General features: G+C 40.7%; 3 protein-coding genes across 5 annotated transcripts; 2 read left to right on the top strand and 1 right to left on the bottom strand.

Annotated features, from left to right (window-relative positions):
• Nucleotides 1–326: 326 nt before the first annotated feature.
• Nucleotides 327–4,437, top strand: dnajc19 (DnaJ (Hsp40) homolog, subfamily C, member 19). 2 transcript variants are annotated; one of them, XM_061077578.1, is made up of 6 exons: nt 327–419; nt 1,951–2,002; nt 3,398–3,471; nt 3,620–3,699; nt 4,020–4,090; nt 4,245–4,437. In XM_061077578.1, exons 1-6 carry the CDS (start codon nt 417–419, stop codon nt 4,313–4,315), a joined length of 351 nt encoding a protein of 116 aa, XP_060933561.1. In that variant the 5' UTR covers nt 327–416; the 3' UTR covers nt 4,316–4,437. The 2 variants fall into 2 exon arrangements, with proteins under 2 accessions (XP_060933561.1, XP_060933562.1); XM_061077579.1 differs by lacking the exons at nt 327–419; nt 1,951–2,002 and adding an exon at nt 2,616–2,637.
• Nucleotides 4,438–5,040: 603 nt separating this feature from the next.
• On the bottom strand, nt 5,041–18,024 carry fxr1 (FMR1 autosomal homolog 1). Of its 2 annotated transcripts, XM_061077577.1 has the most exons (18): nt 17,962–18,016; nt 15,015–15,067; nt 14,801–14,903; nt 14,639–14,710; nt 14,216–14,364; nt 13,999–14,092; nt 13,764–13,880; nt 13,319–13,489; nt 13,086–13,164; nt 12,374–12,510; nt 12,143–12,229; nt 10,131–10,395; nt 9,898–9,991; nt 9,259–9,374; nt 8,507–8,716; nt 8,234–8,311; nt 7,636–7,718; nt 5,041–6,893 (listed from the first exon to the last, which is right to left on the bottom strand). In XM_061077577.1, exons 1-18 carry the CDS (start codon nt 18,010–18,012, stop codon nt 6,705–6,707), a joined length of 2,148 nt encoding a protein of 715 aa, XP_060933560.1. In that variant the 5' UTR covers nt 18,013–18,016; the 3' UTR covers nt 5,041–6,704. The 2 variants fall into 2 exon arrangements, with proteins under 2 accessions (XP_060933560.1, XP_060933559.1); XM_061077576.1 differs by lacking the exon at nt 8,234–8,311 and having other exon boundaries at nt 17,962–18,024.
• Nucleotides 18,025–22,585: 4,561 nt separating this feature from the next.
• Nucleotides 22,586–24,188, top strand: LOC133010927 (E3 ubiquitin/ISG15 ligase TRIM25-like). Its single transcript, XM_061078591.1, has one exon. The coding sequence runs from the start codon at nt 22,607–22,609 to the stop codon at nt 24,179–24,181; it is 1,575 nt and encodes a 524-aa protein (XP_060934574.1). The 5' UTR covers nt 22,586–22,606; the 3' UTR covers nt 24,182–24,188.
• Nucleotides 24,189–27,772: the final 3,584 nt, after the last annotated feature.

Raw genomic sequence — 27,772 nt, 5'->3', positions numbered from 1 at the left:
TAAACCAACTTCAGAACTGGTTTTAAATGTTCTTCAGTATTAAATAGATGTATCGATAGTTATTAGTGTTAGCATTAATACATAGGAATGAGATTGCTCACATTTCATTTTACAAAATGTAAACAAACATACTTGTACAAATTGTAGCCCCAGAACATAACTCACTAATATCAATACTGTGTTTCTTGAAGGATTTTATTTTTTACATGTTAGGGAACATTTACATAAACAGATTTTATTAGGGGATATATAATTGTATTGATGATGAGCAGCTTCTGTCAAATCTGGCAACAGCTGCTGCTTTACGACAGTCCGCTTCCGTTTCCGGTGTAAACAGAGGAGCAGGGCGACATGGAGACGAGAGGTCACACGCTCGGATCCTGATCTCCAGCGGACTCGAACCTGAACACACGGACATGGTGGGTTGCGACCCGCTTTCCCCCGGATGCACTGCTCACCTGCAAGTGGCTTCCGGAGGAATCCAACCAGCAAACAGGAGATAGTAACGGTCATTCCACATGGCTAAGCTAACGTTAGCTTCAGTCATGTGTGTGTTTTGAGATCACGACAGGACCCAAACCGAGCTAACGTTTGATTTACGGCTCTAAACAGCCGCGTCACCAACTTTAACTGAGTTATAATAAGTGTTTTGATTCTGTTAAACTAGGAAAAGCTCGAGTTAGACTCCATGTGACGTGTTGACGTCCCAGCTGCAGTTTGCTGCATGTTGATCTTCTGTGAATCCTCCTGATGTGTCCTCTCATGTGTCCTCATGTCTCCTCGTGTGTCCTCATGTGTCTTCATGTCTCCTCATGTCTCCTGATGTCTCCTCATGTGTCTTCATGTCTCCTCATGTGTCCTCTCATGTCTCCTCATGTCTCCTGATGTCTCCTCATGTGTCTTCATGTCTCCTCATGTCTCCTCATGTCTCCTCATGTGTCCTCTCATGTCTCCTCATGTGTCCTCCTGTGTCCTCATGTCTCCTCATATCTCCTCATGTGTCTCATCATGTGTCCTCATGTCTCCTCATGTGTCCTCATGTGTCTCATCATGTGTCCTCATGTCTCCTCATGTGTCCTCATGTCTCCTCATGTGTCCTCTCATGTGTCCTCATGTGTCCTCATGTCTCCTCATATCTCCTCATGTGTCCTCATGTGTCTCATCATGTGTCCTCATGTCTCCTCATGTTTCCTCATGTGTCTCATCATGTGTCCTCATGTCTCCTCATGTGTCCTCATGTGTCTCATCATGTGTCTCATCATGTCTCCTCATGTCTCCTCATGTGTCCTCTCATGTCTCCTCATGTGTCCTCATGTGTCCTCATGTCTCCTCATATCTCCTCATGTGTCCTCATGTGTCTCATCATGTGTCCTCATGTCTCCTCATGTGTCCTCATGTGTCTCATCATGTGTCCTCATGTCTCCTCATGTCTCCTCATGTGTCCTCATGTGTCTCATCATGTGTCTCATCATGTCTCCTCATGTCTCCTCATGTGTCCTCTCATGTCTCCTCATGTGTCCTCATGTGTCCTCATGTCTCCTCATATCTCCTCATGTGTCCTCATGTGTCTCATCATGTGTCCTCATGTCTCCTCATGTGTCCTCATGTGTCTCATCATGTGTCCTCATGTCTCCTCATGTGTCCTCATGTGTCTCATCATGTGTCCTCTATGTCCTCATGTCTCCTCATGTCTTGTGTCCTCATGTGTCTCCTCATGTCTCCTCATGAGTCCCCATGTGTCATGTGTCCTCATGTGTCCTCATGTCTCCTCATGTGTCCTCCTGTGTCCTCATGTCTCCTCATGTGTCCTCATATCTCCTCATGTTTCCTCATGTCTCCTCATATCTCCTCATGCGTCCTCATGTGTCTCTTCATGTCTCTTCATGTCTCCTCCTGTGTCCTCATGTCTTCTCATCTGTCCTCATGTCTCACTTCTCTGTCCCCGTGCAGGCCAGCTCCGTGGTGGCAGCGGGACTGGCTCTGGCAGCTGCTGGGTTTGTCGGTAACAACCTTTTATTTATTTATATCTCATATGAACTGTATTCATGTATTTATAAAACATTTACCTATTCAGGTTTTTTTCAAATGACACAATTTGTCGCCTTGAGATCTAGTAAATAGTTAAAAATAAGCTTTTAACTGTTCTTTGAGCATTTGTGTATGAATGGTTATGAAACAGGTCGATCATCACTCACAGAAAAGACAGGTGGTGGTGTCGTGTTTATCAGAAAGCTCAAGGACGTCAATTCACAAGCTCGTGTTTTAATGAGCATCAAAAAGTGGATAGAAAATGTGTTTACCTTTTTCCTGCATCTTTAAGTGGAACACTTGTAAACAAAACTCACAAGAATTACTGTAACTATAATAAAAACACATCAGGGTTTGTTCACCAGACTCATCTGTGTAATAAAATCATTATATAAGTGATGGCAGATTATGAATGATGACCACTCCACTGCCTGAACTTGTAAAAGTTGGTTTATCAGATCATTACTGGGCTTAATTTAAAGACTTAATGTTATTTTTTAGTTAAAGTTTCAAGAGAAAATCAAGACCATTTGCCATTGAAACAATAGTTAATAATCTATAAACCTTAAACATTTAAATGACTGGCTCTGGCTGCTGCTGGGTTTGTCGGTAACAACCTGTTATTAATTTATATCTGATATTATTAACTGTATTTAGAAAGCACTTCTTTCAAAACAGAGTCTGCAAAGATGAGTAAATGTAAGAGAAATAACAATCAGCAGGATTCAACGTAACGAGGAAACAAGGTGTTCAAATGAAATGAATATATATAGATCTGTGTCACGTGAACTTGAACATCAAGCAGTAATATGACAATTCAAATTAATGAACAAGTCAAATAAAAGGTGAAAAAGAAACAATAAAAACAGTCTATAAAAATGGGTTTAAGAAGAACAAGCTCTCGTAGAAGGAAGACACATCTGGCACACGTGTGTTTATCTGTACAGATGTTGTCTTCAGGACAGATCAAATTCTCATTTCTGTTTTCTAATGACAGACTAGATAACTAATATATTCCTGTATGTTACAGTAAAGCCTCAAATAAGCACTTCAACATAACACACACTTGAATAAACATCTCTCTGGATGATATGTAAAGTGCTTTGAGATAATGTTTATTATAATCTGGTGCTATACAAACTGAATTGAATTGAATTAATAAACACCTGAGTGTATATTTAATCTTTTGAACGACATTTGGATGTTATAAGGTTCAAACTATGAACCGAGTAGAATCTGTAAAACACTATAATCTTCATGAAGGTCAGGTTGTTGCAGATCTGCTGTATTTGACTGCTTTACTTTTAGCTAGCTGTACCTAATAAACTGAACTTGATGTATGTATCTCTCACTGCTCCTTGTCTCTCAGGCCGTTATGCGATGCAGGCCATGAAGCAGATGGAGCCTCAGATGAAACAAGCTATTCAGAGCTTCCCCACATCGGTGAGTAGGAAACAAGCTCGTACCTGTAAATACTAGCATGTGTGATAGATTTCTCTTGATCCCTCATTTCACTTTAAATTAGTTTATAATACGTGATTTTGCGAGTATGGATCCAGGATGTGAGCTTTTTGCTGAATACCTGTTACAGGCTTTTGGAGGAGGGTTCTACAGAGGAGGGTTTGAACCAAAGATGAACAAGAGAGAAGCTGCCCTGGTTCTAGGCGTCAGGTACGTGTTCACTCTTTTCCACAGCACACACAACACTGAGTGCAGATGAAGTTGAGGCGATCATGTATTTGATGGAGTCGCCACAGCACTTTGTAACAGTTTACGACTGACAATTATTATATTATCATACTAATGGGTAAACTGAAGACCCACGTTTTCTCTAGCTTTTGGGCAAAGTTAAGTTGGTTTTATTAACTAATTATTTTGTTTTCTTCTCATATTTCTCACATTTGTCAACTCTGGTTTTAAAATGTGCAACAAATGAACCTCTCTGGACAGATTATTACCTTAATAATTGATGATGTATCTTTGTTTTCCAGTCCAACGGCCAATAAAATGAAGATCAGAGAAGCCCACAGAAAATTGATGATCCTGAACCATCCAGATCGAGGTGAGAAGAAACTCTAGAAGTTATGATAAATCTCTGGTATCAGCTGTTAACTACTATTAAATATTTTACGTTTTTCAGTCTGTTCTAACATGTAAACACTGTGTTTAGCATGACTGCAGAGACGGATATATACATTTGATTGTGTGCTTCCCAGGCGGATCTCCATACCTCGCAGCAAAGATAAATGAAGCCAAGGATCTGATGGATGGACAGATGAAGAAATAGAGATGAAGATGCTGGTCTGACATTTATGTGATTTCACTCTGCTCCTGATCTGGAGCTGACTGAGTGATTAACACTTTTCTAACTGATTGTTCTCAAATAAAATCACACTGTACAAATTGTCACCAGAGCCCTCCCTCATTATTGTATTAAAATTTATTTTGTGAACCTTTCAGAAAATGAACTTAAGCTCGTAGTTGTATTTTTCAAAACAACTCATATTCTGATTTGTACATTAAAATAATTGCTTCACACTACAAACACTGCACTTAGGGAACACACCCACTCTGATTTGATTTACTTATATACTGTCCGGCATCATTTTAGCTTTGGGAGATTTCTCTTGTGACCAGTCAGGATTGAAGGAACAATGAAAGTGAACAGAAACTCTTTACATCTACATAGACGTATTATATCTGGGCAATCATTGCTTTAATTGAAAGAACAGATAAAGTGTGAATGGGTGAGAAAGACATGAAGACAAAGGGCTGCAAGTTGGGAGTCGAACCTGCAGCCACAGCAGAGGGGGCGGAGCCTGAGTACATGGAGATGATCAGTGGATCACAATTTGTTAAGACACGATATGAATAAACTGCCAAACAATACATTTTGAAGTTGTATCTTGATGAATATAATATTTTGACGGCTGGACTGTGAAGTGACTGATCCGAGTCCAATTGAAAATGCTCCAGTGAAGTGATGTGGCAGCAACAGAGCACACACTCGGGTTTAGATCTATACAGAAGATCAAGTTTATTTAAGAACTACCTGCATACAAAACATATTGCACATCAACCAACCAGAATGATCCTTAAAAAAAACATACTGGATGTCACAACCCTCAGTAGTCCAAATTGTCTTATGTCTCCAAAATAAACCCCTCGGCAACATGTTGTTTAGTGTCAAGAAAATGAAGAGCTTCTCTTGTTTTTTTTTTCCTTTTGTTTTTTTTAAATACTGTACACTTTTTAAATAAATAAACCAAATAAATCTCCTTCCTAAATGGAACAGTCATGACCAGTTTCCAACCAGTTGGTCTGTGGAAGAATCGTGAAAATGACACTTGCTCGGTTTTCCAGAAACATCTCGAACACCCGGCTCGTCTGGTTCCTGCTGCTGCGACAGGGTTTCTGTTTCAGTGGGAACCGGAGAGGGGGGAATCCCAAAAGACAAACAACGTGATTTGAATCTGTTAATTCCAGTAGATTTCTGGAAGGAAACAGCATCATGTCCTAATTGATGAAAACGCAGATGTTAAACGACGAGATGTTTCCAGGAAACCCAGCACTCCATCTCTGTCCAGCACCAAACAGTAACAGGTCACTTTCCAGACTCGACTACAATCAACTCTTTTTTTTTTAAACAAAGAAAAAGGTTAAGTTTCAGTGCAAAGAAAACAACTCCTCCATTGTTTGTTTCCTCTCCAGACACTCTGTAATAACATTTGTCTTCTATGACCAAAGTGGTTGCATATTGAAAAACAAAGCAGCTAACGTCAAACTCGGATAACTGGACTCATTTGCCCCACAAACATTAAGAATAGACACACCTGAATTAAAAAAGATATGCCTCTGAAATCCTACCAGGGTCTCGGTGTCGGCTGCTCCGGTTCCACTGGGACAGGTGGAGGCGACCGAGTGACACGGATACGAGTGAGCAGGATCTCAGATGGTGCGCAGAGCCAGGCAACGACATGTTGAATCTACTCTCAAGGCACAACAGCTGATCACGTGTATGTTTTACATACTTGGGGGGGGGGTTCCGACACACCTGCCTGCACTGAGCCGCTGCTCATGCAGAACGCTGAAGTTCCAAACGACTTCAGATTTCATAAAACATCCTGAAAACGGGTGTGGAAGCATCTTTCTGCGTCTGCCTGTTAAAAGGCATGATTTTCTTATTCTAAAACCCTGCTATGATGTTATTTATACCGATAAAAACACAACTGCTGAAGTCATACCACAGTCACGGGTTCGAACCGAATCCCTGTCTGCGTCTTTTTTTTTTTTTTTTACAAATACTGCATTCAGTCCGACCTCCCCCTGAGCTCTCAATGAAGAGGGGACTGAGAGGAACAGTAGAATAGAGATGTATGTACGTCTGAGTGTGTTTGACTATCTTTGGCAAGCTCATACAGGAAGAACTATTGTAAAAAAAAAATGTAGTAAAGTGGATAGTTGGAACAGAACACATGTAAAATGGTTTTTTTTTTTAGGGTTAAACCTCTAAAACTTGCACAGTGAAACAGGTTTCAAATATTCGTAACGTAAAAGGGAAAAAAGAACAGTGCTTTTTGTATTTAGACGACGGCTGCTCTAGAGACAGTGAGATTAAATTCAGTGCAGCCAAACGTGTTCAAATATTTGAAACCATTTCCTTTGATGCGGTCTGACTAGGAGAGTCCGTTGACGGCGGGCTGTGGGCTCGGGTCCTCGTAGGACACTTTGGCCGGCCTCTCGCTGGGAGACCTGGGCGCTTTGATGCTGCCCTCGCCGGCCGCAGCGGCGTCGCTGTTGTTGGAGCCATTGGTGGTTGCCGGGGGAGACGGCGGGCTGTGCTCAGCGATGGCGTCCACCTGAGCCTGAAGAGACAACCGGCACAGAGACGTTTTGAAAAGAATCAAAAAGCAAGATTTACATTAAATAGAGGGACCCTGGGTGATCAGAGGGGCCATCAGGCAATGCTAAATATTTAGGGCTGGGCAAGTTAACTCGTTTAATCAAGTTAACTCAAGTGATGAGTTAACTCGATTGTTTATCCGCCAATTATTTTCTTTTTTCCTGTTCTGCAGCAGTCAGCAACAGACTTTCACAAAATAAAAGCCTGACTTTCAGAATAAAACAATAAATAATCAAACCTGAGTTAATGCAAGATAAAATAATTAATCGAGTTAACTCATCACTTGAGTTAACTCGATTAAAACGAGTTAACTTGCCCAGCCCTATAAATATTTAATTTAAAAATATGATTATGTATTTATATGAGCTTCAGGTTGTATCTAGTCCAATAGGATGCAGAGATAACTAGAAAAATGCATTTTTAAACTATGTATGACATAATTTTCTGACTCATAAGAAATTTTTACTGTCCCACTTTTCTGATGCTTTAGATTCTCACCCTAATTAAAGTTATCTAGTAAAAGTCGTTTTTTGGACCATGTTTTTCTTGACATTGACCAATCAGCTCCAAAAGTTTATAATCTCAAGATACCTCCCAAGTAATTTGGAGAAAATCCTTCAGTTTAATACATAATAGTCGTTCTCTAAGAGCTTTTATAAAGGTTAACTCTGGTCTGCCAACAATCTGATCACTTGAGTACTTACCACATCCTTATTTTTCTTCTTGGTGTCGGAGCTCAACTGTCTGCTCTGAGATTCAGCCCTGGATATGTAGTCCGCCACAGTCACTGCACACACAAGACAAGAGGAGAGAAAAACCATGGTAAGAATAAGACAGAAGCCGAGATGCTGAGACGGCTGCATAGCTCATAACAAATCTGCCCCATGTTTGGAACGTCATCACGATGAGGATGATCTTAACTCTCCTTCTCTGAGCAGAACACAAACAGTGGTGGCAGTGCGAGCTGAGGAATGTTAACACCTGTGTGATCACTGTGAAAGGCAGGCATGGTTGTCAGCTTTTTAGAAAGTAACACAAGTTGAGCGAAAAGTTGACTGATATTTGTGTAGATGACGACGCAAAACAAGTTGTGGCTGAGTTATTAGTAGAGAATTATGAGGCCAAAATAACACAGGGAGGATGCAGGATGGAGGATGTTTACTGTCTAACCCGTTATGGGAGGAGTCTTTGTTTAGTAATTTGGAGACACACAAGCAAACAGGAGGCCTGGTGTTCAACTTTCTCAACAAGCCATTCAGAGCAAGGACCAGGGGTGAGCACACTGGAGGTTGTCATGGTTACCTGGCTGCCTCTCCTCAGGCAGGCGGGGGCGGCGACGTCGACTACGGTTACGACGCTGAGATTTAGCTTCCGGGTCATCTACGGGTTGTTGGGTCATCACAAAGACAGCGATTGATTTGGGGCTTGACACCGACATTAAACTGCACTGACTGATTTCACACTGATTAACTGAAACTCTCACAGCAACAGTCGACTCCCAGAGAGAAACGTTTAGAGCATCCTATGACAACCATGACAGAGACATTTTAATTATAGCTCGAGTGACTTCCATACCTATTCCATTTTCGCTCATCGAGGCGTTGTCCGACTCGCTCATGCCGTCCATCATTGTGGCCTCCTCGTCAGTTCTGCGTCGCCGAGACCTTCTGCGGCGGGTTGTAGGCAAGTTGGACTCGCTAGCATCCGTATCGGCTGTGTGGTCGGTCTCCGTGTTGGTCTCCAGGACTCCGTAGGCATGGTTATCCTCCTGGCCCTGGGGCCCGGCTGCAGAGAGACAGGCAAAGTTACACTTAGATGAATCAAACCTACTTTTAAGAAAAGTGAAAGGTGTGTGGTAGTTCCTCTCTACACAGTGTGTCCTCTAAAGCCACGTTCACATGCCGCAAATCTATCTCTGTTCAATTGGTGCTGGTTCATCGTTCAGTCCACGTTGAGTTTGAAGAATTAAAAGATCAAACTACATTTACAGCCTTAAGTTAAATTCCAGGAAACATGATTAAAATCTGTTCCTGAAGTATGTCATTAAATGAAGGCTATAAAAAGTGGTTTCATTATGAGGTCACAGTGAAGTTGACCTTTGACCGTTTGGACATCAGTTCATCTTTATCAAATAAATCAATCAAAAATTCTTGAAGGCGTTTGAAAGATCTCATGTTCTTCTCAACACCAACAAGGGGGCATAAAAAAGTACATGGTGAAAACATAACCACTAGCCTTTATTACTGAGTACTATTGTTTACTTAGGCTGCCTTCCTGCCTATTTTTTACAACAACAACTGTAAAAAGTGTATGATATTTTATTTTACCATAACTGTTGCCGTATCCTCTTCCTCCTCCTCCTCTTCCTCTTCCTCCACGGCCTCTGCCGGGTCCTGGCCTCCGACGACTATCTCTCTGTGGCCGCTGGCCTCTCTCCCTGTCCCTGGAAGTCAGTTAGTAAACCAATCAAAATCTCACACTGATCCATTCATAACGAAACCTAATCAATCAATCAATCAAGTTTTATTTGTATAGCCCACATTCACAAATAACAATTTGTCTCATAGGGCTTTAACATGGTGTGACATCCTCTGTCCTTAACCCTCAACAAGAGTAAGGAAAAACTACTAAAAACCCTTTAACAGGTAAAAATATGTAGAAACCTCAGAGAGACACATGTGAGGATCCGTCTCCCAGGACGGACAGAAGTGCAATAGATGTCAAGTGTTAAGAAAACATAATCAGGATTAAAGTTTTTAGCAGCATCGATGAGGGTAAACATTTTTTCAATACTATAAGTGAAGCAGTCCTGCTGCAATCATAGTAATGAATCACCTAATGAAAAACATCCACTGACGAATAATCAATAGCTACTTAACAAGAGATAATCAGGCTACAAAAACTTCCTTCAATGGCAGATGAACATGTTTAAACATCTATGGTTTCAATAGTTATAAACTGTTCACCTGTCCTGGTCCTCCCCAGCCAGGGACCAATCACTGAGCTCCTCCTTGCGCTCGGAGTCGGTCTCAGAGGCGTTGGACTGCTCTGAGTTGGTACCTGAACCCAGGCAGATGCACAAGAAGACAGAGAGAAGAAGTTAGGACAGACGTGAACATACTGGAACTTTTTATTTCATAATTTGTGCTATTTCAACACAGTGTCTGGAAGCATATAAGCTGATTTGAGAGGTGCCTACCATATCCAGTGCTGTAGCCGTTGCCTCTGCGTCCACGACCACGACTGTTGTAGGAGCGGCCGGCGTGTACGGTGGACGAGGAGGCGCTGCCATCTGCATTGTACGCTCCTCCTCTGTCCCCCCTCTCTCCTCTGTCCCCCCTCTCTCCTCTCTCGCCCCTTTCTCCTCTCTCGCCCCTCTCTCCTCTCTCCGCCCTCTGACTCTGGGTGATCTGACGCAACTGCTCGTCAATCTGCATCCTCTCCAGACGAAGCTCCTCCACCTCCTGGGCGAAAAAGAAATAATCAAAAAGGTTAAATTAAAGTGCAAAAGAATCAGACATAGAGAAAAGAAAGAAAGGGTAGATGAGATTATAATAATTTAGCATTTTCAGGAAATCAAGAGAGGTCATCACTGGTCAGCATGCAGTTATCAATAGGGATGCACCGATCCGATATTTGTATCGGTACCGATATTGAAGAAATTTCTAGATCGGGTATCGGTGACAATGGGCCGATCCATATCGGCTGATCTATTCAGTGTAATTCTATGCTGTGCGCTGTGAGTGACGTCATACGCAAGCAACACGCCGTGCGGAGCCTACAGTGTTTACAAAATGGAGCGAGCGAAAGGATCGGCTCCCCCGTGTGACTTTTGTGTTTAACAGCAAACTGGGGGGGGGGTGCGTCCGGGGGTTAGGGTTAGGCGGGCCGTTGGAGGGGACCGGGTACGGCGGTCGGCGGCGGAGACTCTGGACGCGTGTCGGGCCCTTCTTGCGAATCACCTCAGCTACGGTTCAGGCGGGGGGTTCCCTCGGCTGGTGCCTAGCAGCTGACTTAGAACTGGTGCGGACCAGGGGAGTCCGACTGTTTAATTAGTATCGGTATCGGATCGGTACTAAATACTAAACCTCAGATATCGGTATCGGTATCGAAGGTGAAACAAGCGGATCGGTGCATCCCTAGTTATCATACACACATCTATATCACATCCAGTGTGCGCGCTGTTGCTTATTCTGAATCTTGCTAGGCTGGTTCCCTGTGTAAAATCCAGATTCAGCCTCTGCTCTTCCTCGAGTCGCTGGCCCTCTGAAAGCAGCTCCACTACGTCCTACACACACAACAAACACACCCACGTGGCACAGACCATGCACATGCATAAACATTCACAGCCAAATACACACCACAGAGCAGCAAAGTGATCATTGGTCATGATTATCATTAAGTGTGATTCACGATAAATAAGAATAATCAGGTATTTCGAGGTGGAATTTAACTTCAACACAGGTGGTATTAATATGTGTGGAAAACTTCACATCTGGTTGTACAGATGCTGCAACATGTTACTTTGATTTATCTCAACAAATCTGACAATATGATCAAGGGATCGCTAAGTCTGAAAGATCATCTTGTGTTTAATGTATTGACAAGATGATGACAGAAACAGTAGCCACATAAATAAATGGCTTCTGTTCTTTTTTGGCAAGTTGATTTTGTTTTTACATTAGGTGCAAGTCGAAGCGTTTCCCACCGAGGATCCAATTCAGGATGAGACATATTTAAATAATGAGGCCTGAAATCTAGAGGAGCACATAAATAAGTAAAGGCAATCTTTTTCGTTAGATTGAAGTTCGTGATTTTCATCTCTTCTTTATGAGCAGAGAACGACAAACAAAACATTTTGCAATTCTTTGGTTATGTTGCGATAATTATTATTGATATTGTTTTGTTACCCAGGCCTTACACATCATTATTGACTGGGTTTTCTTTATACTCCTCCATCTGATATCACTTTATATACACAAGATCAAATCAAAGCAGCATGTTTTTTTCAGATTTTATGTTGGGTTATGAAGCGGTGTGTACAGCCAAATAGATGCGAGTTAGGTTGTGTCTATGCAGATTATTCCAACATGCATCATCAATTCATGCTTATCATTAGTGAAACACTGGTTAGCATTAGAAAGGTTTGCCGAATATGATAACATAAATAAACATGCATCACAAGCACCCACACATTCGTACTGTCCTTACATTGAGGTATGAGATGTGATACTCCAGCAACACCTGAACATTGCCGATACTCTCCTTGGTACCAACGAAGGTGAAGGGGACCATTCCCTGTGTCACCAAAACAGAAAAAGACAACGCACTGTTAGTATGGGATTGACTCATCATTTGTATAGTTGTGTGAAACTGGTGGTTATCTTTTCCCGACAAGCAGCTTTATCAGCCGCAGTGAACACGCTGCTGCAGGAGACTTACGTCCTGTTTGGGCTGCTTGTTGTCCTTGTTGTCCTTGTTGTCCTTGTTGTCCTTGTCTCCTTCGATCCTCACCCTCACCACACCGGCCTTGTCCACAATCTCCTGGATGACTTTTCCATTCTTACCGATCACTTTGCCTGCAGACAACAGGGCAGGGGAAGATGCAGTTGTAAGTGAAAAAAAAAGATTAATCAACAAACTGAAAGCACGAATATAAGTATTAAATCAAACTAAATTAGTAAATATAGAGTAAATAACCATGGTATTTGAATCATGGTTATTTTTTTGGAATTTATAAAATTGTGATGGGATTTTACAAAGTTACAGATGACAATAATCACCTTAATTTACATAGAACCTAAAACAGTTATAAAGTGCTCAACAAGTTAAAAAATAAAGAATTTAAGTCAAATAGGAAACAATTAAAAGTAAAACATTGGACATTATTATGGCAGAAATATAAGAATGTAAATATATAAACAGATGAAAACATTTTTAAATGATAGAATAATAGTCAGTAGGATCAGATCCAGGATACAAAACACTTAATATAGTAAAAGGTTTCAGAGTTTTTCAAAGTTGGAGAACAAACAGACATATAGAAAGCACAGCACACAGAGCATCTGATTTTCGGCTGCTCTGTGACTGCTGCTGGTAAAAAGAGATTTTCTGGATTTCCAATCTCAAGCAGGAAATGTGCTCGTCTACATACCAACGAAGTTCCTTGGCACCTGGACAGAATCCTCCAGAAACTCCAGGAAGCCCCTGGCCTTCTTCACTGCCTCTGCATTCTACAAGAAAACCCAGTGACTTTATTCATTATATATTCAACTAAAACACAGGCAGAGTCAGACGGAAGCATCAGTATATTCCAGGTATGATTGTTTAAGACCATAAGCAAGTTCAAATGTGTCCATATTATACGTTTCTCAGGCACCACCCTACCTCGCCGTAAATCCTGAAAGTGCCGGTCTCCTCATCCAGCTCGATGGCAGTGACACCTGGAACTTTGCGAGCTTGCTGGATGTTGCTGCCGTGGGTGCCGATGGCCAGACCCATCAGATCCATCCTCACAATGAACTCCTCCTGGAAGGACGACACCAGCTGCCTGGAGCTCTGAACAAAGAAGGAGAGGCATGTGACAGTTTGACTTGACTGAAAAACACAGCTTTAATCATTTGAAATATGTATTTTTTATGTGTTATCATAGTTTACAAGAGCTGAAAACCCACAACCACCTGCCTGACACAGGACTGTGTAGAGCAACACTAGTTGTACTTAGATAAAACACAAATGAATGTGGTACATGATGATCATGTGATTGCTAACTGGGTACTAAGCTTCCTACGTGACCTCAATGATAAGGTGGTTTCCATGGTTACTAACTGACCTCCAGGTGTTTTGTCGCTTCCTGGTTGCGTGACATCAGAAGCAGCTTGGTCCTGAGACTGCGCAGGTGCATGTCACTCAGCAGAGACACACGCTTCACTGTCGTCTCATTGGTGGACTAAACACAAAATAAAAGAATGAATTATTAACATACATGAAGCTGCTTCTTTGTGGATGACGACTTAGAAGAGTCGTCCACTACACAAAGACATCGACGACAGGATTAAAGCAGTTACCACAATCACAAGTTGGCTGGTCTCTGGGCAGTAAGACACAGTCAGAGCTCCCACGGCCTTCTTGAATTCCTTATGGGCGTTCTCACTCTGGCACCTGTGATACGAGATCAACAAAATACTTTTTTAAAAGTCCGATCAAAAGTATAAATAGTATGTGAATCCTGAAATACACAAGCTGTAGGACTAAGGTTTGTCCAGCTTGTCGTGTTGTACGTACGCTTCTTGAAGGTCCTGAGGAACAGGGACAGAGCACTTGTAGAAGGAGTTCTTGGTGATGGCCTTGTTGGGGTTGACTGGACGCACGCGCTCAAAGGTCACGATCTCGTTGTAGGTGGAATCAAACGCTGCGTACTCAATCACATAGAACTGAAAGCACAGACAAGTGTGTGTGAAATTAATTTGAGCATATTGATTATAGCGCAATTATGACATGATCTAAATTTCCCTCGGGATTAATAAAGTATCCATCTATCAATCTATGAGTAAAAAGGTTTTTTATCCTCAAGTCAGTCAAGAAAAACAATGTTTTAGTGACAAAACTCGTACATTTTTTATAATAATGCTGAAAAACTAAAGAGCATTTATTTTAATGTAAACATTGAGTGTGAGGTGTAAAAGCTTTATTATGATTAACACTCACGTCTCCCTTCATCATGCAAACTTTAGCCAGCCACCAACCACTGGGCTCCTGTTCATTGGCTCTGGAGAAGATCTGCCAGGAGGTGAAGACAGAGTAAGACCACCGACAGAGAGAGACAAGAAAGTCAAATGAAGAGAAAGACCACATGTGTGTACTCCTCACCTCCACCTCCTCGCCCTCCCTGATCTCCCCGATCTCCTTCTTGGCGTCGGCGGCTGGGGGAAACCTGACATCATTGAAGGGCACCTGCCGTTCTGGCTGCCAGCTGAAAATATAACAGTAGTTTCCACCCTTGTTAAAAAATGGTGCTCACAACATTTGTCTTAAATATCTTGCACCTGACGTGATGTAAGACTGCAGCTGGAATACCACTCACTTGTTCTCAAAGGCAATGGTGAGAGAGTCATCGTGGATGTCTTTGACAAGGCCCTGCAGGACAGACAGACACACACACAGCTGTAAGAACATCGAGCTGACTGGAGTGAAGAGTTTAACACGGAGGAAAATGAAAGAAACCTTGTGAAGGACATAAAGGATCTGCAAACAATTTGCAGAAACTGCAAGGAGCAGAGCTTCAAGGTGAGTCAATACAAAATCTGAAAGACGACTGTTCTCTCTGTGTTGTTGTCTGTCCCTCAGCAAGTGTTGTCTTCCCTCTCTCAGAGTTCTTTAGCTGACTCCTTATACACTAAATACCTTTCTGGCTGATACAGATAAATGTGCATGGAAGCAACACAACAAAGAGTTAAGAAGAAGAAGAAGAAGAAGAAGAAGAAGAAGAAGAAGAAGAAGAAGAAGAAGAAGAAGAAGAAGAAGAAGAAGAAGTATTTTATTGCCAAGTACGTTCACACATACAAGGAATTTGCTCTGGTTATTGGTGCAAACAATGAACATAGAAACATAAAAACGCAATAAATACAACATGCATAGGAGAGCAATAAAAAATGGGAAACCAGTATATATTTACTCACTGTTTACTTCTTATTTACTCACTTTTTACCAATATTTATACAAAGTAGCATTTATTTTGAGATAAACATTTCTGAATAAAAATATATAAAAGATAAAAGATATAAAAAGTGAAGTAAAAAAGTGAAAAGCTAAATGCAAAACAGTTAACGGTGTCATATTGATATAGTATTTTGCAAAAAATGTCTAAATAATTAAGAGTATAATATGATTTTGAGAAGTTTGACGATCAGTCAATTGACATAAAAATAATCAGCAACTTCTCTGAGAGTTGATCAATTGGAATACTTGCTTGAAAATGTACTTAAAAACTCACTGGTTCCAGTTTATCTCTTCTAGTTTCCTTACAAAAACTAATTTATAACCACTTGTTCTGTGTATGTTATTGTTCTTTCAGATGTCATTCATCAATTCTTTGAGTCTCCAAAAATAAAGTTCCACTCACGCCTAATTTCTTAAAGAGGTGGAACGTGTATTTACAGATACCTCGAAGCCTGAGCAAATAAACTAAAATAATCTGCACGGCTCCACACCCAGTGGGACGGGGGAATTCGTTGGGATATTCTGGGTGTGCTGTGCTGGTACAAGCCATGTGTTACATGCCAAATGTGTCTGGCTGCTATTAAGTGCTGAAGCATGCAGCACAAAGCAAGCGGAGTACATTCCTCTGCCTGTGTTTTACACATTATCAATTCACGTTATGCGTTGACTTGGTCAAAGAAATACAGCAATTAGACGTCCTAAGTGTTCTGGAGTTTAGCTAATGGTCAATAAAACCAGCCTGTGTCCTAGTGACACAAAACACAAAAACACAATATGAACTGGATGTTGTGTTCCTCCCTTATCACAAAGTCAAGTAGGTGTATTTATAAAGTGTGTTAAAAAAAGAGTTGAGCCAAAGGGCTTTACAAACATTGCAACGGAGGAACAAAACAAGTGTGTATAAAAAGAAAGCAAAAACCGTGTGAGAGGAAGTTGAAATAAAAGACACGCAAGATAGAAATGAGATTAAAGAAAGAAAGAGATAATAACAGAATTATAAAACTAAAAAGAAGTACATTTAAGGGAACCATTGCACCAGGTCTTTATCCACAACTGACACTAATACCCACCAATTGTCATATTGATCCAATCTGAGTTAGTTAATAAAAAAAATGTCTAAATAATTAAGAGTATAATATGATTTTTAGAAGTTTGACGATGAGTCAATTGACAGAAAAATAATCAGCAACTTCTCTGATAGTTGATCAATTGGAATATTTGCTTGAAAATGTACTTCACTGGGTCTAGTTTATCTCTTATAGTTTCCTTACAAAACTAATTTATAACCACTTGTTCAGTATATTTAAAGAAATTACTTTTAAACTATGATCTGTGACCCAGTCTTTGAGGTTTATGTCCTCACAAGGTTCAGATTCCATAAAACTCTTTGCTGTGAATATGGGAGCGAGAGGCCGTCTTCCACAGATCAGTTACACGGACGAGCGAGTGAGGCTGAAATGAAACCAGATCGAAACAGAAAGTACAGGAGGACATTGCTGAAGTTGTTGTTTTTTTACAGAATCACTGAATCTCAGCTTCTCAACTCAAACAAGGGCTGAGGACCAAGTGACTCATGAGGCCTGAACTGAGAGGAGAGGAAAGGAAAGGAAAGGAAAGGAGGAACCAGTGTGGCAAAGGGGATGAGAGAGAGGAGTTAGAGGAGAAGAGACTTTACACAGCAAGTCTAGAAATAGTCCCTGGTGTCGGTGACTCTCCCCCCCCCCCCCCCCCCCACTGACATGGCAGCCGGGCAGGATTGACAAGGAACAGCTGGCTCACACACACACACAGAAAATAGCTTGGGCATGATGTGGTGTCAAATAATAGTTTCACAAGAAAATCACTGTCATGGCCAGAAACCCAGCAACGTTACCACCACACATGTTGACTGGAGGGTTGTGGGTTCGAATCCCGGGGCAGCTAAACGAGCCAATTACCCGAATAAACCAGCATTTAGCTTCCTGACGTCAACTAGCTAGCATGCTAACTGTTAGCTCCAGGAAGCTACCGCCCTAACATCGAGCTCAGTAAATAACAACTTTAATATTTACGAGTTTCCACTGATCGGACACGATTTCGTGTTAGTTCCGGTTTTGAATGTTTAGAGAAAAGGTCGCTGGTTCGAGAGCTAGCCCCAACCCCGATGCTAGCTTAGCGAGCTAACTCCGGCTAGCAATGGCTAGTACAAGCTAACGACGTGGTTCCGGAGCGGCTCGGAACCCGCAGCGGGAGTCCGACCCGCTCCGGAGGATGTCCCGGCACCCTGAGGCGGCCTGTCCCCGGGGACAAGGCGAGGACAAGCCGGTATTTACCTTGTAATAAGCCCCGTTGGAGCCGCGGACCTCCACCGCCAGTTCCTCCATATTGGACACGCAAAGGATGCTGGGACGACAGGTGCTGCTGCTGGGAGTACTGGGTGGGGGGGTGGTGGGGGGGTGGTGGGGGGGGGGAGTCAGGGCAGGTGAGAGGTGACACGTGTCAGGTTGTTTACCAGCCTACAAAATGAAAGCAAACACTCACACTGCGAAATAACATGATTTCATTGTTGTTATTTACATAAGATGAACATCATTTCATTGTTGTTATTTACATGAGATGAACTTCAAATGGAGACTTTGGAGGAGCTGAGTTCCCCGGAACCCAACATGGACCCTGAGGAATTAAAAGTTTGGTTAATATGTCGATTGATTATTTAAATGTTAACAATATCTTAAAAAACATCTCTCCTCTCTGGTCTTCTTTTCCAGATGTGCACGGTTTTTTATCCCAGCGGATTTTGTTTTATGATCATTCATATTTTAGAGGTTTCTTGCTGTACCTTTTACTCTGTAAAGCTCTTGGTCAAACCAGTTGTTTTAAATGCGCTCTATGAATAGAGTTGACATTGACATGTGCCATTAATACATTTTTCACTATTGCTTAGTAACGGTGTAAAATCCCCGTTCAGTAAATACCTAAGGTTTGAGGAAATGGAAACAAGGAACAGAAAACTGTATTTACTGAACAGACTACTGCTGTGTCTTTCTTACCTAAAAAAGTAAATTTGACAAAAGTTTGTATGTAAGTCAATTGGCTTTGACCTGGAATTTAGAGGCGTAATCAAACTATCAAAGGACTGTTGTTTGTATTATGTGACCTGGACTGAAACATCAAAGCACAAACTGTTTATAGTGGATTGATCTGAATTTGAATTACCCAGCATGGCTCCTATTATGAAATCACGTCAAGACTATTACACAATATTAAACTACAGAATATTATTTCTCTATATAAATTGTACAAACACTAAAAATAAAATGAAATAAAAGAGACAAAGAATATAGTCAACGGCTTCATGTGCCAAATATACATCTAGTATGTATTTATTTTTCTGAATAATAATAAAAAATAGTCATATAGATATTGGGGATATCTCTGAATACAGGTAGTACTACATGACATCAAACTTTATACAATATTAAAGACAGGTCAATAATAATCATAATAATAACAACAAAAATCAATACTGGAGTCCTTTGGAATAAAACTCTTTTCAGTTTTTTTAAGGAAAGCTCTTTCCTTGTTTTGCTTGTATCCTCTGCAAGTCAAAATAAAGTCTATGATCTCTTGAGTGCTTTGATTTTATTGGTTACAACAGCAAAACAAAAGACGAGAGCTATGCAAGTCACACCTTGGGAAAGTTAGATTACTTTAGTGTTATTATGTGATTTGATGCTTAAATATGAGTGAAAAGTGAATATGATTTTGTGCAGACGAGAGTGAGGCGCTCAAATAAGCTCTAGCTACCTTGAGACCTTGGCCTCTGCTTTGAGGAATATGAGAATTAGCATAGCTAAGGGGGGGGTTGATTCATTCAAACTCATATTCATTCTTTTGCAGCCGCGTTTCAATCACACAGAATAAATCCAATTGCAGATCATCTTCTTCTTCTTTGTTCGATTTATTGGCATCCAGCATCAAGCTGCAGTTATCAGATCATTTACTCGTAGAGATTCAGATTGGAACGACTGGATATTCAAGAGCTAAACAAACAAACAAAAATGCGGATCCAAGCATAACCTCATTGAAGATCCAATGCATCTTGGTACATTATACATCAAACCTGCTGGTGGGACGAGCAGAGAAGAAGAAGACGACACAGCAGATGGCAGTAATGAACCTTGATATCTTCTTCTTCTTCTTCTTCTCTGCTCGGTTCACTGGCAGGGAAGCACTTTGACGTTGGTTGCCACCCACGAATAAACCGAAAAGGGATGAAGAAGACATTAAAAGATGCTATCAAAGACATTTCAGATCATAGGGAGAAGAAGAAGGTTTATATCAGACATTTTATCCAAAATAAAAAGAAGAAATTCCTCCTTTCTCTCTGCACAAATAAACCCAACATAGAAGGACAACCCGCAAATACACGGAACCACTTGCATTTCTTCAATTACTGCTATTATCTGCAACCAACAAACAACATTTGCAATGACTTACAATGTAGCGACAAACAAAAAGATGTCAACAACGTCAGGTGTGAAGGAGATCCGAGGCTTTTTCGCAACGTTGAGACGGAGGTTGAAGAGAAGATGTGGAGAAAGAAGATGAACAACCAGTCAATATGTCTGATGAGCCCCCCCCCACATAACAGTTGTCAATTTATTATTAATTATTATAGTTAAATGAGAGTAAAAGTGAATAAAACAATTGAATATATACTAGAAACGGGAAAGCTTTTAAAAAATATATGTTTAGAAAAGAGACTGCTGTGATATTGTGATTTACATGCTTTTTAAAATGTGTTATATCCTCTTCATAATAACCACTACATGTGTTATTTGTACAGGTTTTAATAATAGATTTATTGAAATAACACCACACAGCTGATAAGTATTCAGTTCTTACATAATATTACATGAATCATTAATATCTAGATTGGTTAAATAGAATATAAAACTTAATACACAGACTCTGTAGCCCAGTTTCCTGTGTTTGACCCACCTCTTAAAGTGATGGGATACAGAAATACAGGGGAAGAAAACAAGTTTTATGAATCATCATTCATCTTGTTCTGGATTCAACAACAACAAACAACGAAACGATAGAAGTTATGAGGAGTTATGCTTGCTCTGTTGTATTTCACAGGTGTGGATCTGGTCCGGTGATTCCTTTCTCCATCCCAGTTTGACCACTGTGACTGCAGGTCAGTTAGAAGTGATGCTATGATTAGCATTTCTGGCCTGATGAAAAAAGCCCGATAGATATTATTTTATAACAATAATTAGGTCCCGAGCACCTGCGGGGGGAGGCCCTATTGTATCTTGAAGGATTTGTATTTCCCTTTTGGACTTTTTCAGGGCCTAGCCACTCAAATTCTTACCAAACTTTCAAATTCAAAACCCCTGAAAAGTAATTGTATTTTCGAGTAATTTGAAATGGGCGTGGCCAACAGCGCCATCTAAGGAAAAGCCCCTCAGTTAGCTTTCACCGATCTTCACAAAAATTGTAGCCCAGGTGTATCATGACTAGACAAAAACAAAGTCTAGAGTCGCAATGGGCAAAACCTAACAGGAAGCCCGCCATTTTGGATTTAGTGGCCATTTTGGCAGTTTTCAAAAAAAATTCTTTGACGTACTTGTCCCAGGGTTTTCATCAGATCAATTTCATATGGACACGAGTGTCATCACAACAAGATGGAGATATATACTTCCTCGACTTTCGAGTTTTCATCAGACGGTGTGATCCTGGCGTGGCGTCAAACTTTGATTTAACGCCATCAAAACACGTTATTCTGTATCTCAGGCAGACAAGGTGCAATCTAGTCCAAACTAGACATGTAAGACAGGAGTCCCGGCCTGATGACATCTACACAGAAATTATTAATTAAATTCAGCGCCCCCTGGTGGCAACAGGAAATGTTTTGTTTTTGGAACATCTTACACTTGGAAGTATTCCTCCTCATCACTGACTGCAACCATGTCAAACTGTGTCAAAAGTGTCTCAAGACATTGATAATGTAAGAATAAGATTATAGACACCATATTAGTGGCGTGGCATCAAAGTTCATCAATTAGCCGTCAAACACGAAATTTCTGTAACTTCAGTGTTCATGCTTCAGTCTCCCTCAAAATACTTTTGTGTAACAACAGCCCCACCCCCCCCCCCCCCCCCCCGAAGATATTTATATGGTTTTAAGGAATGGGCGTGACAAACTAACTGACTAGTGCCCCCTAGAGTGAAGCCCCGGCACTACGATTGTCCGACAAGTACAAAAATCGATAGGGACATTTGTCTTTTCATGACAAACAAATGAGTCTGATGAACTTGTGCTTGGGCTTCCATTAGATCAACTTCAACTTCTGTCATCTCAACAAGATGGAGATATAAACTACCTCGGCATATATGATTTCATCACACGGTGTGACCCTGGCATGACATTTTGATGATTCGCCAAAAAAAGGGATTTATTATAACTCCACTGTGCATTGTTCCTTCAGCCTCAAACATCTTTCACACATTCACAGTCCTGCCCTGATCAGATCCATATCAATATTGACTCATCATTACAGCGCCACCTGCTGGCTACAGGAAGTGACATGTTTTAAACTTTGATGAACTGCTCTTGGCTGCTTAACAATATACAGCTCAAGTGAGCTGTATATATAAAAGAACACTTCAAAGGATTAATTAACCAAATAATTATTCAGTTTGCTTTAATGTCTCAGTGTCACTGATGTTAGAATCCTTTGATGTCTTAGATGTAAAGGTGAAAGATTTATAAGATCTGAAGAGAGAAAAGAGTGTTTTTGACCTGAACAGATCTATTATAGTGATAGCGATAGACCAAACTGTTGCTATTTTCAATAGTGTGTCAAAAAGTGGGAAAAAGAGGAAGTGAACGAGAGGGGGAGGAGCAGAGATCTGTTTCTGTTCAGAGGAAGTTAATCTGTTCTACAGTCACTGGCAGCTGCTGAAATGGAGCAGCAAGAAAATCAACTGGACAGAGAAATGTTCTGCTGTTCGATCTGTGTGGATCTACTGAAGGATCCAGTGACTACTGTCTGTGGACACAGCTACTGTAAGAGCTGTATTAACAACCACTGGGACAAAGAGGAGGAGAGAGGAAGCTACAGCTGTCCTCAGTGTAGACAGACCTTCACACCGAGGCCTGTCCTGGTGAAAAACACCATGTTAGCTGATTCACTGGAGGAGCTGAAGAAGACTGGACTCCAAGCTGCTCCTGCTGATCACTGCTGTGCTGGACCTGAAGATGTGGCCTGTGATGTCTGCACTGGGAGAAAACGGAAAGCACCCAAGTCCTGTTTGGATTGTGAAAAACACCTTCAGTCAGCTCCATTGAAGAAGCACAAGCTGGTGAAGCCCTCGGAGAAGCTCCAGGAGAACATCTGCTCTCGTCACGACGAGGTGATGAAGATGTTCTGCTGCACTGATCAGCAGTGTATCTGTTATCTCTGCTCTGTGGAGGAACATAAAGACCACGACACAGTGTCAGCTGCAGCAGAAAGGACTGAGAAGCAGAGAGAGCTCGGGCTGAGGAGACAAACAATACAGCAGAGAGTCAAGGACACAGAGAAAGATGTGAAGCTGCTTCAACAGGAGGAGAAGGCCATCAACGGCTCTGCTGATAAAGCAGTGGAGGACAGTGAGGAGATCTTCACTGAGCTGATCCGTCTTCAGGAGAGACTGGAGCAGGAGATCACTGAGCTGAAGAGGAAAGTCCATGAACTGAAGCAGCTCTCAGACACAGAGGATCATAACCAGCTTCTACACAACTACCCCTCACACCTACCACTCAGTGAATCTACACACTCATCCAGCATCAGGATCCGTCCTCTGAGGAACTTTGAGGACGTGGCAGCAGATGTGTCACAGGTCAGAGGTGGACTACAGGACATTCTGAGTGAGACAGAGACAGAGATTTTACAGATTGTGTCTCAAGTGGATGTTTTACTGCCACAAACAGAGCCAGAGACCAGAGCTGACTTCTTAAGATATTCACAGGAAATCACACTGGATCCAAACACAGCACACCAAAAGCTGTTAATATCTGAGGGAAACAGAAAAGTAACACAGAGGAGTAGAGATCAGTCTTATTCTTATCACACAGACAGATTCACTGGTTGGTCTCAGGTCCTGAGTAGAGAGAGTCTGACTGGACGTTGTTACTGGGAGGTGGAGGTGGAGGTGGAGTTGTGGTCAGGAGTTGATGTAGCAGTCACATACAAGAATATCGGCACAGCAGGATACTCAGATGAATGTTTATCTGGATACAATGATAATTCTTGGATGTTAAATTGTTATGGAAACAGATATAACTTTTATCACAACAACATCAGGACTCCAGTGTCAGGTCCTTGGTCCTCCAGAGTAGGAGTGTACCTGGATCACAGTGCAGGTGTTCTGTCCTTCTACAGCGTCTCTGACACCATGACTCTCCTCCACAGAGTCCAGACCACATTCACTCAGCCTCTCTATGCTGGAGTTTGGGTTTATCCTGGATCCACAGCTGAGTTCTGTAAACTCAAATAGACTCGAGTCATTAAAAGCAGTGATTTAGATTCTCTGTGTAAATGTTTAACTTATTTGTCTCCATGTTTGTTGATCAAAGTTCGTCGTGGTGACGTTTCTGCTCCGCACAGAGATCAGCTGTCAATCAAACACTGACCTTCCTTTATCACACATATTTAGTTCTCACTTTGTAAAGACAGAAATATAAAATTACACTGACATGAATGTGTTTGAAAGAACCCGAGCACCGAGCGGTGGGAGGCCCTATTGTATTTTGATTGACTCTTCAGGGCGAAATTGCTGTAACTTCAGTGTTCGAGGTTCAACCTCCATCAAACTACATGTGTGTGCAGACATCCAGACGGTTTTAAAGGATACATGTTATGCCCATTTTACCACAAGTTGATATGGTTCCTTGGGGTCTTAATGAAATGTCTGTAACATTTTTTGGTCAAAATACCACAAGGATCATTTAACCCTTTGATACACAGGCTATGCAAACCCCCTCTAAGGCACAACATGGGTCAAAAATGACCCGTATTGACTTTCAATGTTATTTCATGCACGGCTGAGTGTTTCTTTGCTATATTTTTGGAAATCTAATTATTTCATCATTTAATATTCAAAGTATTCATTAAATATCTTGTTTTTGATTACCACAAATCATTATTTTCATTTTATCTTTCATAATTTATGAACTAAAATAGTTTTTGTATTTTTAAATCAAGTTTACACACATGGGTCAAAAATGACCCGATGGAGTTTAAATTGTAAATATCTTTGCAATAAATGTATTTCATCATTCAGAATTTCAGGAATTCCTCAATTAACTTGTTTTTGATCATCACAAATTCTTATTTTCATTTGTCCCTTTCTACATTTTTAATAAAAAACATTTTTGTATCACTACCCTTCCATGGGTCAAAAATGACCCGTATTCATTTCACATGTTATTTCATGCATGGCTGTGCTTCTTTGCTATATCTTTTAAAATCTATTCATTTAATCATTTAATATTTCAAAGTAATCATTAAAATATCTTGGTTTTGATTGACACAAATCATTATTTTCATTTTCTCTCCGTCTTAATTTTTGAACTAAAATAGTTTTTTTTACTTCATCACGTTTACACACATGGGTCAAAAATGACCCATGTATGCAAGTGTGAATTTGATAGGAACCTTTGATTTGTAAAAGTTTGTAGTTAGGAACATGTTTACTGTGGACAACTTTTCACATGCCACACTTGTCAAAACTACTTGTCAGAACTAAATCATGTTGACCTAGCTATCGTTAGCTAGAATTTACCTAGCTTCCATAAGCTAACATTAGCTAGCTGAAAGAGAATATGTTAACAGCTAGCTAATAATATTGGACACATTTTTTTACCCACCAGTAGAGGGAAACAATGTTCAAATCTTATGTGAAGTTATCTTTTCACAAGATATCAAATATTTTCTTAGGTAAAACAATTGTAAAACAAGACGTACATGAATCAGATGTGCAGAAGCAGCCCGTTTAGTTCTGACAAGTAGTTCTGACAAGTGTGGCATGTAAAAAGTTGTCCACAGTAAACATGTTCCTAACTACAAACATTTACAAATCAAAGGTTCCTATCAAATTCACACTTGCATACATGGGTCATTTTTGACCCATGTGTGTAAACTTGATGTAGTAATACAAAAAACATTTTAGTTCAAAAATTAAGACAGAGAAAATGAAAATAATGATTTGTGGTAATCAAAAACAAGATATTTGAATTAATACTTTGTAACATTAAATGATTAAATAAATAGATTTTAAAAGATATAGCAAAGAAGCACAGCCATGCATGAAATAACATGTGAAATGAATACGGGTCATTTTTGACCCATGTTGTGCCTTAGAGGGGTAGTGATACTAAAATGATTTTTATTAAAAAAGTAAATAAGGACAAATAAAAATAAGAGTGTGTAATGATCAAAAACAAGTTAATTGAGGAATTCCTGGAATTCTGAATGATGAAATTCATTTATTGCAAAGATATTTACAATTAAAACTCCATCGGGTCACTTTTGACCCATGTTGTGTATCAAGGGTTAAAACAGCACCCTTTTTACCCTGTCTAAAACAGCCCTCCTCAGATTGACCTGTTTTGAGTGCCCCCCCCTCTCTCACCGCCTGCCCCCCTCTTACCGCCCTGCCCCCCCCTGTCATTCAGAACACACACACATCCACTTTCACGTCTTAAATCTCTCATTAGCATGTTTAAGGTTGTTAAAATAATTTTAAGTCACTGTCCTACACATATATGTCTGTATTTGTTTGTTGTGTTTCTTCATTAAAGCTACAATTTTCAAACTACTTCACCTTCCGATAAAGATGAACATTTATTTAAATACATGCATTAGATATGTGTGTATACAGTATATAATTTTATGTGTATATTTATTCATACAGGGCATATATTCTGAGCTCGCGGCCCCCGGGCTACGCGGCTCCCCAGCTAACACCGGCCACCTAGAGTTGAGGAGGTTGCTATGGCTCGTACTTCACCCTGGTCTCCGCCTCCGCCAGATCTCCACCTCCGGGGGGGGGGGGGGGGGGGGGGTATGCCATGTAAACAGACTGTGACGTCGGAAAAGCCCATAATCCCATTGGATGCACTCTAGCGTAGCGTTTCTGACAGAGAGGAACCACAACAAATCGCGGGAGTTGTTTTTTTCCAGAGTTTTTGGGACGGTAGACATGCCAGACAGGGGCGTCGTTAGGCCTGTTTTAGGGGGGCTGAAGCCCCCTAAAATGTTCTTCAGCCCCCCCAAATAAATTTTTAATTTTTTTAATTTATTTTTTTTTTAATTTTTCTTTTTTAAATTAAACTATTGTTTTACACATGGACAAGTTATTTATAACTCTAACATGCTACATATGTGATTGCGTTTCTGCTTTGTATGTTTTCTCCCCCTTCAAATTACAATCCAACAGCCTCTCATCATACTTAACAATAAAAGACCGGGCACTAGGACCTTGGGGAGTCTGCATCGCTGCTCACTCCAAGTAACGTCTCTCATCAAGACAGCAGGATTACAGCCAAGGAGTTTAGCTCATAGTAAACGATGCACAGAGTGAACTTGTAAGTACAGGTAGTTACAGAATGTGGCTATCTGTAGTTGTTAACGATTGATACCTGCTTAAATTTAGGTTTACTTGAGGCAAATGAAAGGGAATATTGTAATGAGCTATGTTAACACTAAGCTAGCTAGCTAGCTATTTTGTTAGAAAATGTCTCCAGTGAGCAAGAGTGTGAACGAGCAAATTTGAAATGTAAGAAATAACTCGACAGCTCTCTATTCTTTGCATTAATATCTATCTCTAGTATTTTAAAATAATAATATCAGTGCCTATAGAATGTTGTTGTTTATAATCAGTTAATGCTAGTGAAAACTAAATGTCATAGTGTCCCTCATAACGCTATTGTACCGGTATATCATCCAATTCATTGACCCTGAAATTCTGTCTCTTCTGTTATCTTATACTGAATGAATGCAAGCAAAGATACAGAGAAAAATCACACTCTTTCTGATTGAACCAATCTATGAACTGTCTTAAACAATGGATATCCGCAGCCCCAAA

This window comes from Limanda limanda, chromosome 9 (genome assembly GCF_963576545.1).
Source record: "Limanda limanda chromosome 9, fLimLim1.1, whole genome shotgun sequence".
Taxonomy (NCBI): domain Eukaryota; kingdom Metazoa; phylum Chordata; class Actinopteri; order Pleuronectiformes; family Pleuronectidae; genus Limanda; species Limanda limanda.
Note: the sequence above shows the minus strand (reverse complement) of the source record. Positions and strands in the feature narration are given on the sequence as shown.